General features: G+C 34.6%; 1 protein-coding gene across 1 annotated transcript in view; it reads left to right on the top strand.

Annotated features, from left to right (window-relative positions):
• The window catches only part of LOC131050901 (lycopene epsilon cyclase, chloroplastic), a 270,496-nt gene that overhangs the window by 27,734 nt on the left and 228,000 nt on the right, over positions 1–14,762 (top strand). Inside the window, exon 2 of the mRNA XM_057985246.2 lies at positions 5,456–5,772. Within this exon, the coding sequence (XP_057841229.1) occupies positions 5,473–5,772 (300 nt within the window). The 5' untranslated portion in view covers positions 5,456–5,472. The remainder of the gene's footprint in view (positions 1–5,455; positions 5,773–14,762) is intronic.

The raw sequence follows: 14,762 nt of genomic DNA on the forward strand, positions 1-14,762 counted from the left end.
TTTTTTGCTTGGTATTATGCATTTGCATTTATTAGGTATAGATATATAATCTTTAGGGTTTTGAGGATGTTTGGTTATGATGCCATTGGAATCTCTAGATTACTTTTAGTTGGAGTTTGGTAGTGATGTGTATTGGTTAGTTCTATATGTATGTTCTATATGTATGTTCTTACTATTTAAATATAAATATTAATGGCATGAGGAGCTCTTGAATTCCAGAATGATTGTGCAAGAGGGTTTGGCTATGATTTGTGTGTTAGTATTCTAATTTTCAACACATGTATTGTAGTGCCTTGGTATATCCTAGATTTGTAAAGGGATTCTTAGTATGTCATATTTACTTAAATGTGCAGATCTATCAATCAAAGGTAAATGCTATTTTGTTATGAAGATCTAAATCATGGTGCCATGAGGATTTAGTCTACACCAATCTTGTAATGGGAGTTTTGGTTATGCTTCAAAGTTAGTTTTCTATTGTTTATTACAAGAATCATTTCATTTTAAAAATCTCTTCAATGTGGTAGTGTTGGAAATGGAGTTTTGTTAGATTTAGGTGATTGGTTGTGTACTTGATTCTAGATAGGTATTTTAAGGTGAGGTGGAATATCCCTTGGTTATCAAAAGATGGATTATTGGAATGGGTTGATTATATCTATAGTTTTGCAACAAAAGCCTAAGATTGAGGAGCCTACACCTAAGTTGAACATGAATTTCAATATGGAAATGATAAGGAGGTTGCTTAAAGTGATTTATAGAAAGAGGACCAATTTGATACCCCACTCTATTAGAGTTCTTATATATATATATATATATACTCTTTGTGTTGTAATATATATGGGTTTATAACTATGAAGAAGTTAGTTAAAATGAAAAGGTTGAGAATCCAAGGGCAGGTTATTAGACAAGGACTAATCCATAGGTTGAGGGAACGGGTATTTGTGAGATCTTTCATATTGTGAAGCTTACATCTTTCAACTTTTTATTCAATGTATTTTTGTTATATTTAGCGTTAAGTTTGAATGGTTAGATGTGATAACAAATTTTCTATATGGGGATTTAGAGGAGGAGAATTATGTGGCATAATCAAAGCATTTTAATACCGTGTAAGATATGATTTGCATTATATCATTGTATGGTATAAAAAGTTATCCTTGTATTACAAGTTTGATTCATATTTTATTAGAGTTGGGGATTTTGTTAGGGTCAAGTTTGATCATTATATTTATTTTAAATTTGTTGGTGATTAATTACTATCATCTTTTTAAGTAACAATAAGGATATGATTGAGACTCTCATATCTCATCTTTCTATTTAATATGGATAATTTGAGGTAACCAAGTTTATCTTGGAAATGAAGATTAAAAGGGACACGGTAAGAAAACTATAGATCAACTAGAGGGAGTATGTTAACCTAGTGTTGAAGTGGTTAAGTTTGCAAGATGACAAATCATTGATTAATCTCCTTCTGGGAAAAATGTTTTAAAATAGTTGAGTCTTTTGACACCAAATAAGATAGAGGACATGAGTCATCCCCTCTATGTAAGTATAGTTGGTAGTCTTATTATGCTATGATTTCTACTAAATAATTACTTGGAACACTCTTCTACCCATTCTACTCCTCAAAATTTTAGCAAGCATCTCATAAGCACGATTCTTGAGCATCTTAGTCATTTGACATGGTAGAAGGGGTATAAGAACACTCCAAGGGGGTCTTTGCACCTTAATTTGGCAACCACTATTTGAAGGGCTCTTTGGTTGGCTTTGTCACTTAAAAAATTTGGTTTTAATTTACGAGGATCTTTCCTAGACACTTCTAGTTGTTAAAAAACTTCTAAAACTCATCTTTGTTTCCCTTTTGGTGCCTCTCAACCATTTTTCCATGCCTTATTGAATTAAATTTCGAATCTTTGATACTAAAGCTCTACTTTGTGCTTTGTTTGATATGTTGGAAAGTTCCTATCATTACTCATTAGCTATGTAATGATATTGATTAAGACCTAGAAAGATAACATCCGAGAGCATGAGATACAAGTATTTCATAATGACTATTTTTGAAGATGAAATGCTTGTATAGACTAGAAAACAACATGCAATTTTTTTTTCATATGGATAGAATAAACTTAAAATATGAGATTGGATCTAGAAATAGATAACTTCAAAGGATATGGTTTGTGAAATATGAATCTATGTGGAAAAATTGGATTGACGCCAAAATCATGCACATCTCAAGTGTGGTTTTGATCTTAATTTTGTAGCCTTGAACCTTTTTTTGTAGTTCTAACATGTAAATCCTTAAAATTCTAATACTTGCAATTTTTCTTCATGTGTTTGTATCTATGAATAGATATCTTGATGGTGATAAGAATCACATTGGAGAGTACCGATTTCCCTCTTGCACCTTAATTGAGATCCCTTGATCAATTTAATGATTTGGTAATGTAAACTTGGAAGGTACACCAAGCAACATATCTGATATATGCAAGTAATGGACAATGATACGATGTTTGGATTAAGGTGTCTCAATCTTAGATTCCTAGCATTCGTTTAATTTTTATTTGATGTATATTCATTTTATCCTAAGTTGCTAATTTCCTATTTTCTCATAACACTTTGTGGGACCTCTTTTTGAGGTGGCATCCTACATGCAAGTGACTATGACAAGGTTCCCTGTTTTAGGAAGTTGGTACCCACTTGGAAGATGCTATATTTTAGGACGATGTTGACATATATTTTTATATTAGATTGAAAATTGATTTGGCAACTTCCTATATTGACTAAAGAGTCTTGTTTTCGAGTTTCTATTATGGATTGGAGTTGTATTTTAGTAGCTAGCATTTATCAGACATGTTAGGTGTGTGATATGTTGAGTTGACATATCAAGTTGAGATATTGGATGAGTTAATAGGTGTTGGATTGGTAAATTGCAAATTTCATTGAGTCTTGATTATGACATGATTTCATATTGGACTCTTGTTCACTCCTAGGTGTGAGATATTTTTCGACAGGTTTGGTATCCATTCTTCATGTTTGAGTGGTTATAAATATGGGGCACCTTAGCTCATTTTGTATGAATAGTTGAAGATTATGATATTGCTATCAAGATTCAACTATTTAGTTTTCGAGTCAAACTCATTGACCCACATTTCATGAGTAGTGGTTCACAAGAACTCATCTCTCATGAGAATGAATGGCACACTTAGCACTCATTGCATCTAGGATGCTCATAGAGGTGAATCATTGGGCCTTCTTAGGAGGTCACCCATCCTTGTACTACTCCAACTCAAGCACATTTAACCATTCAAGGTTGAAGATTTTTTGAGACATCATGTTATGCTGCCAAAATTACTCTAGAATTCTATGTTGTTGTGATTATCCAAAATTACTTAGGATACCCATGCAATGTGATGTAAAACAAGAGGGAAAGGTGTAGATTCTACACTTTCCACATCTACCCCAATAAAATGATAGTGCCATAACAAATATATTTTTTGTGGGTTGTCTCAAATACCCCAAAAAGGTTAGTAATAAATATGTATATCAATTCATGTATTTTTTTTACACCTCATGTGTCACTACTCGATTGATTTTTTTTTTTATATGAATGTTAGGAATGGACATGAGGTTTTCATTGTCCATTGGATATAAATGTAGAGGTTTTGGGAAAAACTTGTGTTTTGATTCTATCAATCTCTCAAATCACACCATGCGATTCATCATTAGAATGAGAGAAAATGCTAGAAATATTGCACTAATTGCTCAACATAGAGCAAAAGAGATGCTTAAGGAGACATAAAAACCAAAGAAGAGTGGTTTAAAGGATGAAAAAATAAAAAAATAAATTTCCAAAATTTAAACTTATGGTAAAATAAAATAAGATTTCAAAGAATTAGAATAAGTAATATCATGGTTGTGAATTTGACTTGGTGTGGAAAAATATCTCCTACTTGTCAATATCATGGTTGTTAACATATATATATATATATATATATATATATATATATATATATATATATATGAATGAATGAATGATAATGATATATTTATAAAAATACAATTAAAAATCTTCATATATGTTTTATTTATCATACTTAAGATAAAATAACATATTTTCAAATTTAATTGTTTATAATAAAAGATGAACACAACCACAATATTAAAATTTCAGTCAATACAATATATTTAAATTGTTCTCAAAGAAAAATAAATTCAACCAAAATAATTTATAATATATAAATAAGTTAAAATTAATATAAATAAACATTTTAACATATAAATGCGTTGAGATGTGGTTCTCATGGTTGGGGATCGACCTTGGACTCAACTACTAGACTTCGACGGTCTCCCTTTTCACTGTCGGAAATGTTTCTCTACGGGTCACCTCGCTTCGGACTGCTCCATTTCTCGCCATAAAGGTGCTGCTACTTGGTGGAAGGATGCTACTGTCAATCACTTGACCATCCATGCTGTTGATCCGAATCCAGATGACTTCTCTTGTGAGGTTGAGATGCCTCCTACTATTGTTGATGCTACAATTGATTCCATCGTGGCCCCACCTGTCCCCGTGGGCTCACCTACTGTCGCCGCTGACTCACAACTCTGCTCCCCACCTACTGGTTCTGCTCCTGTTGCCACTCCTCTGTTGTAGCTTGTTGTTGATCCCCTGCAACCCCTTGTTGCATCCCGTCAGTTGGCTTTTGCCCTGCAACAACATAACGTTGGCTCGCCTGGACGGTTGTTTGTCGCAGGCGGAAGGGGAAGTCCTCCCCACACCCCTGGAACCCCCCCGGTCAAGGCTTGGGCTCCCTTGCGCTGGGTTTGGGTTGTTGAAGGTCTGATAGTTGTTTGTTTGGGGCTTGCTTCCATATGCTTTTGTGTTGTTTTGCTTGCAAGCGTTTAGTTTTTGATAGTCTATGACTATGTTTAAGGATCGACGCCCTAATTAATGCTGCTTTTTTAATCAAAAACATATAAATATATATTTGTTTTGGATAAAAAACTATGAAATCTCTTTTTAAGAACCTGAAATAAGTCTTGTACTATATGCATGTACTCCAAGCTATTTGGAATGAATCTACACCTTATATTGCACCGTTATGCTAGCTAGTGGAAGGATTCACAATATTGCTAATCCATATCCCCAACTGAATCTCGTTATATACAATGTTACTTACGTGTGCAGGATGACAGGGAATGTGAAGTTTTTAATGTTAAATTAACATAGATTTAAGGTTTATGATTCATTCTTCCTTCATTACCGACAATAAATGATTACTAAGGATGGCCTCTACCGTACCATAACGTCCCTCCAAAAACACTCAGAAAGGTACAGTCACTGCAAGTCTTATCAACTAAACAGAGAAGCAATGCAAAGTTTACGTACTGTTTTGAAGTTGTCAACTTTGAAACGTTCAATGCAAAGCAGCAGCATAATCATTCTAATGAGGCGTGTTTTCAGGTAAAGGAGGCGGAGATATGGCTTTGGATGGTTTTGTGCAGAGCAAGTGCAAGGGCATCGGTCTGAGAGATGGTGATGGTATCTCCGTTTGCGGTGGTAGGGGGAAGTGCCATTCGTCTTCCATTACATGTGGGTGGCCTTCCTCCAACAGAAAGCTTTGCTTAGCCACAGTGAAGGCCAGGGCGGTTGTCACGCCCGCTCACACTAACATCAAGGTTGAAGACGAAGAGGATTTCATCAAAGCTGGCGGAAGTGAAATTCAATATGCACAAATGCAGGCCACAAAGACTACTGACCAGCCAAACATTGCTGATAAGGTACCTCAAACTCCCTTGTTTTTCATTGTTTCTCAAGCCTATCATCATTTATTTTTTTATGATGAATAGTTGTATACTTCTAAAATTTTAAAAATATTAAATTATTAAATTTGTTCTCTGACATTGTATTGCTTCTAGTTCTTCTCCTCACATTCACATTCAACATGTTTTCCTTTTTATCTTGCTAACGAAAGATTGAATATTAAGTGAATGAATGAAGGGATTTTAATGATGTTTATAAGATTAAGTAGTTTAAGAGATTAAGAAGTATAATATCAATATATTTTAAAATTCTTATTGATGTTGGTTTTTTTATTATAAATTTTGATTAAGAAATCCTTCGTTTTGTGAAATTTTGTCTCTTCAAATAGCTCATTCAGACTGCCCACCTTCAAATTGTTTTCAAATTGAATACAAATATCCTCATACACTGCACACTCAATAATGAAGTGCCATGCAATTTGCACACTCAATAATAAAGTGACATGCAATTTCAACAATCCCTTTGTTATAGAAACTGCAAGTTCTTGCATCCAAATTTTCTTTGGGGACCGACCATCCACCTGTATTACATCTAAGATGATGAAAACTGGTTTTCAATAGCACAACTAAAATTTTATTTTTTTATTTAATTGCAGCCCTTGAATAGGATTTTCATAATGTTTCTACGTGGGATCAAACTCTTTGATATAGTGCATTTTTTGGTCAATCTGTTTTATTCATCTGATGATCCTGAATTTTTCTCACATCAAGTTTTCTATTTTTTCCTTACTCCATTTGCTATTTTGTTTCATCCAAACTTTTTTCTTATGATCTAATTCGTCCTCAACAATAGTTTCAGACCAACGATCCTTGATGCATCTATCAGTAACATTCTATCTTCAGCCAAGAAAAAAATCTCATAAAAAAATTATGGATTTGACTTTGAAATTAAGAGTGATGAGATATTTTTTGGATCCTTCGTATGTGTAAACAAATATGAATTAGCTTTAAATGAGATGCAAAGGATGGCTCGTGGAATCGAAAAATTGGGCGGTATAAAATGATTCAAGGAGAAGTTTGAATTGCTTAGGAATCACGTCATTTCAATGTCAATGGAAGAATTTTATGAGGAGAGTTGCCCAAGAACAGATGAGATATAGGGTCTTGAAAACCCATACTAACGTTGGGGGCCATTAAAAACAGTGAAATAATTTGTTTTGTGATGCCTTTCTTTAGCATCCACGACCCCCTCCGCCCCACCAAAATATATGACAATAAAATATTACTATCTATACAATTTTATTGAATCCAATGTCTATATGGTGCGAGAGCTATTGTGGAGCTCAAAGGGTTCATTTGTCCGGTATTTGCTACACCAATGGCAGAAGGATTAAGTCATATACCGTTTCAAGCCCCTGTTGCTTAACTTGTCACCAACCAGAGTTAACCTTTGATTTGATTTTTTGGAGGAGCCTATAATGTCTTGAATTGAATTCATTTTTCTTTTAAAATTTAATTCCTCTGACTGCCCGAACATTCTCCTACAATATGATTTTACAGGGGATTCTGCCATGCTTCATGTATAATCTCAAAAATTTTAAAATATTTTTTTTCTTCATTTAGATGATTCTTCTCTCTCAATACTATGGGTTCTTATTTTTCTACTGCTACATTGGTAACTTATTTTTCTACTGCTACATTGGTAATCAATAATGCTATGTTAAAAATTCATGTTCAAGTGGAGAAGGTATGCTTGGAGCTTGAGCACTTCTAAACTCTTATTGGGCATTGAGGAAAAGCCCCTTGTGCTGAGAATCTTCAATAGACGGGGTTCTTCCTGCCTCTCTGACGGCCATGCCACTACATGGTCCTGGCAGTTGGGCATGCCCTTTCCAGTGAGACAAGAAACTTGTCTGGCTCTTGTGTAATGTCAGGAACACTGAACAACTGTAGAACTGATAACAACCTGCTTGTTCCCTGTATTATTATTTGTTTGATTGATTTTATCTTTCAGAACTAGATAGAAGTTGCAGAAGGGTTTGGTGTATTGTGTTTGCAATGTTTTTTGGATTGATAATAATAAACAATTCTTGCAACAAATGACGATTCTGAAAATAACATTAAAAAAACAATTTAACATGAGAACTTAATTTCCAGATTTCCTTATAGCTAAGTTACCGATTCGGGTTTGGAGATGCGAACCCAGTTGGTGGGTTTGGGAAATTTTTTTTTTTTGCCTTTTGGGTTTGTCCGTACACACACACATATATATATATACATATTATTTGCAAAAATTTAAAGAAATATACAAAATTACAAATTTAAATACATTTAATAGTATGCTACTTCATCATTGATCAATGCCAAATGCCAATTAGCAAGGGCGGATTAGGGTTTTTGGCCCCAAAAGGCAAAAAAAAATAGTTTTTTAATATTAAAAAGTCACTTTTTGGTGACTTGACTGGCCCAGCCTGTGGGTTCGCTTGAGTCTGCGGCTGGGTTTGCCCGGGTCCGGCCAAGGTTCGCCATTTTGACTGTGGGTTCGTCCTGGGTTTGCCTTGATCCACAGTCAAAATGGCGAACCCTGGCCGGACCGGGGCGAACCCAACGCGGACCCAGACCCACGCAGACCTGATTCGCATTTGGGCCCCAAAACAGGTGAACCCGGTAATTCTGCCTTATAGTTTCAAAGTTACAAAATTTGCTACAAAGAGAATGACCTAGTTTGGAAATAGGTCTTACAAATCAGATTGAAGCATGCCTAATAAGGGCCTCTGAAACTTGATGAAGGAAAGCTCTCAATAGCTGTCTTGTTGGTCAGAATCACAAAGCTAGCAGCCACATAGGATGCTCAGAGAATACCAAGTTGGCAGCCACATAGGTCACTCAGAAAATCATTTGCAGCTCTCTCAAAACTGCCCCTTCCACCTAGAAATTCCTCTCAACAGGGAGGTCTGATTTAGGCACTCAAGAAGTGCAAAAAGAGCCCTTAAAATCCAGGTGACTGGGCCTAGTATCATCACCTCTTGATAGGAGTTGTATGGTCTGATGTGAATCAGATTTGGTGCTGTTAGTAACCTTCGAACCCTCTGAAATCACTAAACTCCTATTCCAATCTGCTGAAGATGAAGAAGCTGAATAGATTAGCACTGATCAGCAATAGAGAAGTCTTCTTCAACTCCCAAATGTTACCAATAATGATGCGGTTAGACAAGCAGGCTGCACGCTTAAAAATCCACATCAAATGCTCTTGGGTCTTAAAAAAAATTGACTGGTGGTAGTAAATGAATCTTGCAAACCCAACACTGAAATGCAAAGGAAGTGACTTCTCCTTGCTCCAAACAAGTCAAAGAAGGGGTCAACCTCACAAGCAAGCACCTCGCTCAGCCACAACCAGCAAAATGTCTTTAAAAGTGATTTTCATTTGATGCACCAATGAGATCCCTAAAGTAGAATCTCCCTACACACCCTAAGATGATCTTCCACAATTGTAGGTGTGATGACTTGTGAAGGGTTTCGTCCACACAAATTGCTCCAAACTCTAGGGTTCAACTAAGCTCCTCTCAAGAGGAAAGAGTGAAATAATAACAACATAACATAACCTATGACTCTTCAAGTTGCCGTTTTATTTTCCTTCTCAAACCCTACGATCTAATTAGGGTTTCTTTCACAAGCTCTCTTTATGATTTTGATTTGAGTTTATTTAATTTTAATGTCTCACTAACACCTTTTTATCATTTCTAACTCCACTTGGTGTGATGTCCAAGGAAAGTGAGTTTATTATAAAGTCATTTTCATAACTTTACAATTCTATCTTTTTAAAGTCACCTTTTAATATCATTTGCAATATTACAAATGATCCCACATGTAATAAACTCTACTTTCACTCTCCTAAGGCATTCATACTCTCTCTCTAAACTTAAGTGAACTTTGGAGGAGAATAATTTGGGTTTTAATATAGTTTTAAGTTGGCAACATTGAGACATCATAATTAAGAACTAATACCTCCCAATCCACCTGAGCAACCCATTTGAACCAAGAGAAAATCAACCCAACATTAGTCCTTTGTCCATCTTGTTAGTCTATGAGGCCCTAGTGATTGACTAATCCTGATTGGTTGATGCTGGCTAAGAAGGGGACATTACAATCCGTCCCCCCTAAGATTGCTTGCCCACAAGCAATTTCCTTTATCAAATTTGCATTAGGCTCAAATATTATCACCAATACCTAGATTCCAAATTAATCTAGGCCCTTGGTATGTCTTGCCATGTGTATCCTCGAATTGTAGAACAACTTATCATTATTCCCAATGAAGTAATGCACCAAACATACCAATGCCAGGATCCCAAATCATCACGCTGTTATATCCATCAATCAAGAAGCATCTCGAATAGCTATTAACAAACAACTCTGCAACTTCGGATGATCTCTCATGGATGTGCAAGATATCCATAATGGGTGCACTAAAAGACAGTAGCCCATCCTAGGCTGCTGATGTAGACTAGAACAACACCCATAAATCTGAAAATCAGATCTATGATGATGTAAGGAGTGCCTCTAATCACTAATGATGATGACACCTCATTGTTATGCCAACTTCCAATAGTTAAGAGTTTGTCATGTCTCCATCCTTAACCCAAATATTAGATTAACAATTGTACATAGTTAGTGGCAGACCAGATCTGACACCTGCCTTTGCAACATTTAATTACTAATACTTGCAAAAGAAGATAGGCAGCGATTGCATTATGAGGAGATGCATTGTCAAGGTGGTGATTAAGAATAACAAAGGGCACGATTTAATTAAGGCAAGTCAGCAATTTACCAAGTCTATCAAAGGTATGATTTATTACAAAGAAATTAGTTGGCAAAGAGGAGGTGCGATTTGTTAAGGATAATGGAGAGTAGCAACCATTCGTGTTCATATCCCTTTGAAGCATATTAAAGAAACAACAATACTCATTCCAAAACATCATCGAAGGGATGAAGGAGAGAAAAGGCAGTGATAAGAAATATCAATATGTAGGTTTCAGATCGATCATTCGTTGGCAAGCAATTATTTACAAACAACATATTGGTATGCTGTATCTGCTCATTATGAAATAAAGGATTAATAATGCTGATTGACAAATATTAATTCTGGTAAGAATGATAAGAATTTTACATGTGATTATATAAATAACATGACTATAAATATGCATGTGATTATATAAATAACATAAGCCTATAATATAAGATATATATATATAAATATATATCTGACTAATAATAATGAATTTAGTTTTATATCAGAAATGACAATAAATATGCATATGAATATGTATATGTATATGTATCCATATATATATATACATATATATGTATATGTATATGTATATATGCATAGACATATGTACATATACATATACATATAGATATGTCTATGCATACATATACACATGCATATACATATAATTAAATATCAAAACTTTATTTATTACAAAGCAATAATAATAATAATAATACCAATACTAATTCCAAAAGCCCTTAAATAATAAATAATAAACATGCAATGACTATAAAATCATTTACCAATATTACTTCAAATATTATTGTCAACCATTGTTTTATTATTACCAACTATATGTATATATATTTATTTTACTATTATTATAAACTATATAAGTCTATTAATTTAATTTAAGATTATTAAATTATATAAATTACTTAATTAATTAATAATTAAACCAATCAATACATACAACACTCCAATCGTACCAACAAAAGATAACTCAAGAGATCACTCAACACCGAACAACAACTCGCACAAGACTAACAAGGGTAATCAACTTAAACCTAGAGTGTAGAATGGGTTTTCATGTCATCTTTGATCAACTTGCCATTGGGATAAGACACGCTCAGACCTGTGAAGCCAGGTGGAGTCGATGTCTGGTACCTGCAAATCTGCATCCACAAAGCCACGATACAACATATACAATATATAATAGAGGCAAGTGATAGAGAATCGCAATGGCACATTCCGCTCGCAATGAGTGATGTGACATCATCCCTATCACAAAGACAGTAGAAGACACTCACAAACAATAAAATCAATTAAGTATAATTAGTATATTCATAATGCAATTGATAATTAGTATATTTAAGCCCAATCGTTACTTCTTTCCTAATCATCAACCCTAATGGAGGATGGGGAATAACTATGTTAGTGTGCTAGAAAACCATTCTCCACAAGTAGGCCCAAGGGATTTAGGAACACTAGTCCATACCACCTCTTGGGGCTGACCTACCTTGTGAGATATTAATACCGCCTTTCCCTAACAAATCCAACCAATCCTCATGAGGGGCAATAGAGAATGATTAAGGATTAAGTGTAATTCATTCTGCTGTAATGGATGATCCTTGTTGTGATCAAACTAAGTCTTCAGTTGATATTTGATATCAACTTGGTCTTGTTTAAAAAACCCTTGCGATTGTGTAAATGATGCCCTACTACTTGCATCCTAAGGGAGCTCTGTCCGTAGTCATGAAATGTGTCTACAAACCATAGTTTAAAAACTCGTGCTCGCCTCGGACTCGCAAGTCCAGTGGTGCCACGATTCAACTCGCCACGGAATCGCGAGGCGAGTCCTGGCGAGTCTTTTTGAAAGACTCGCGTGAGTCTTCCGCTTGGACTCGCGAGTCTTTTGACTAGACTCGTGCAACCTAGAAAACACGTCAAAAAATTATCTAAATCTTTTTTTTTTCAAGTCAGTTTCATTCCCTTCATCAGAATATATACATGAAATATAACATTTAAGTAACTTTAAGTTATATTTCATGTATATATTGGCAGGATGTTTGAGAGTGGTTTCAGATCTCTAGGAATTATAATGCAAATTCTAGGTTTTAGAAGATCTTTTAAATTTTTTCAGACTTAGTCAAATTTCAGTAATCAGTAGGCTCCTATTAGCATTCTCTCGCCATCTCTATCTCACTCACTTTATCTGCCCCGAATTTTAGACCTATCTATCTCCTCATCACTCTTCCTCTATCCCCTCTCTCTACCACTATCTATCTCAGTCTCTCCTCTCTTCCCCAAGATCTAGACCTATCATTATATATAATTTTGTAAACATTTATAAACTTATGCTTCTATTATACATTTTAAAGTTTGAAACTATGAGTATGAATGATGAAATTTCAAATATTGAGTGTTTGGAGATCATATGACATGTGTAATGTTTCAATTATGGCTCTTATGTTCTCTAAATGCATTAATTTCTTTATGTTTTTTTGTAAAACTACGGTTTTTTTTTTTGCCGAGTCTTTTGCGAGTCTTTCACAAGTCCGAGTCCAAGTCCAATTTTTTGGTTTGTTGAGTCCGTGGCGAGTCGGAGTTTTAAAACTTTGCTGCAAATTTAAGATTTTCTGACTGCTAACCTGCAAAAAACTCCCATGATTTTGTGGACGTTTCCTTACATTCTCAGCCATTTTAGGGACATTTAACATTTTAAGGAAAAATTGAGGACAGCTGGTAGGTGTTCCCCACTGTCCTGTCATCTCAAAAATGCGAAGTGGGACAAGGACGTGTTCCTGTGTTCCACAGGATTTATGTAGTAAAATAAACTAGAGTACAATCTCTCAAGGCAATAGGTGATTGAGTTGCATGTTGATAGTTACAAAAGCTACCATATTTTTATGGCTTATTTTGACCATGAAATTTCAAATAGCTTAATGAGATTTAAATTGTTAACCAGCAGTTCAAAATACCCATGTATTCAACTGTAGATTAGAGATTTAAAATTGGCAGAATATATGCTTCAATTTCATGGTACAGCCTTCCATCATCAGCAACTCTGAAGGAATTGGATAAAATGTTTGAATCTTTCTACACTCCAAGTCTGGTAGACATGAATTCTGTCATATATTGTTTGAGGATTTTATTTCTTGCTGACTTGTGAGGGACAAAATTTTCAACACCATTGAATGTGGAATATGAGTGAGAAGTGATTTCCACACATTTTGATCAAGATTCACTAGATCCCTATAGAATACATCTGCATAAGTACCTCTGACTTGAATTCAGTTCTGAGGATACTTGAAAGCATATCCCTCAAACTTATCAGAAAACACTTTGTAAGCAGAAGCAGTGTACATTAAATAGGGGCAATGTGTGGCAAAATGGGATGAAACAGTAAGGAATAAAGCACAGGATAAAAAGGTTTCTGTGAGAAAATGCATTGTAGTTGATATGAATGACTGACACAAAATTAGCAAAGCTGAAAACTCTGCCTGAAAACCCTAAAATGTCTGAGAGAAAGCTCATAGAAAAAATTTCAGAGCAGAATGAGGATAAAATCGTGTTGCAGAGGCATATATAGCGAAAAAATGAAAGAGTTGCTGATAAATAGGCAATTGTTTTGGTCAAAAATGCATTTATCAATGTTTTGAAAATCTTATGGTATTTTCGGGAATTTTTTGATAGACATGGTGAGAAATGATATCTTGCAATTTCTTGCATTTTCCTGATAAATGCTTCTAAACTATAAATACTGTAGAGAAAAATCTGATCTAACTATACCCTTGGTATGCCACATCCAATTTAAATGAATAGAGAGAATTCTTGCAATATTTTCCTGATAAATGCTTCTAAACTATAAATACTGTAGAGAAAAATCTGATCTAACTATACCCTTGGTATGCCACATCCAATTTAAATGAATAGAGAGAATAAAAATATTTGAATCTCTTAGAAGGCACTAAAATAATCACGAATCATTTCTTGCCTTCTTTAGAGCTTATTAGGTTCCGGATAACTGATTATATGTTTTGGCATTAACTATAATCACTTGTTTACATATGGTATCAAACTAAGATGGTGGAGGGGTTTACAATGAAACAAAAGCGGTGAAAGTGAAAGATGTTCTATTTCAATATTTTATAAAAATAATTAACTTGATTTCTGAAGTATTGGCTGTGGATTACATTATTTAAGCTTTCATGTTTTCTTCAGCCCTGCCATTATTGAT

The sequence above is a fragment of the Cryptomeria japonica genome, chromosome 2, assembly GCF_030272615.1.
Source record: "Cryptomeria japonica chromosome 2, Sugi_1.0, whole genome shotgun sequence".
Classification (NCBI taxonomy): Eukaryota; Viridiplantae; Streptophyta; class Pinopsida; order Cupressales; family Cupressaceae; genus Cryptomeria; species Cryptomeria japonica.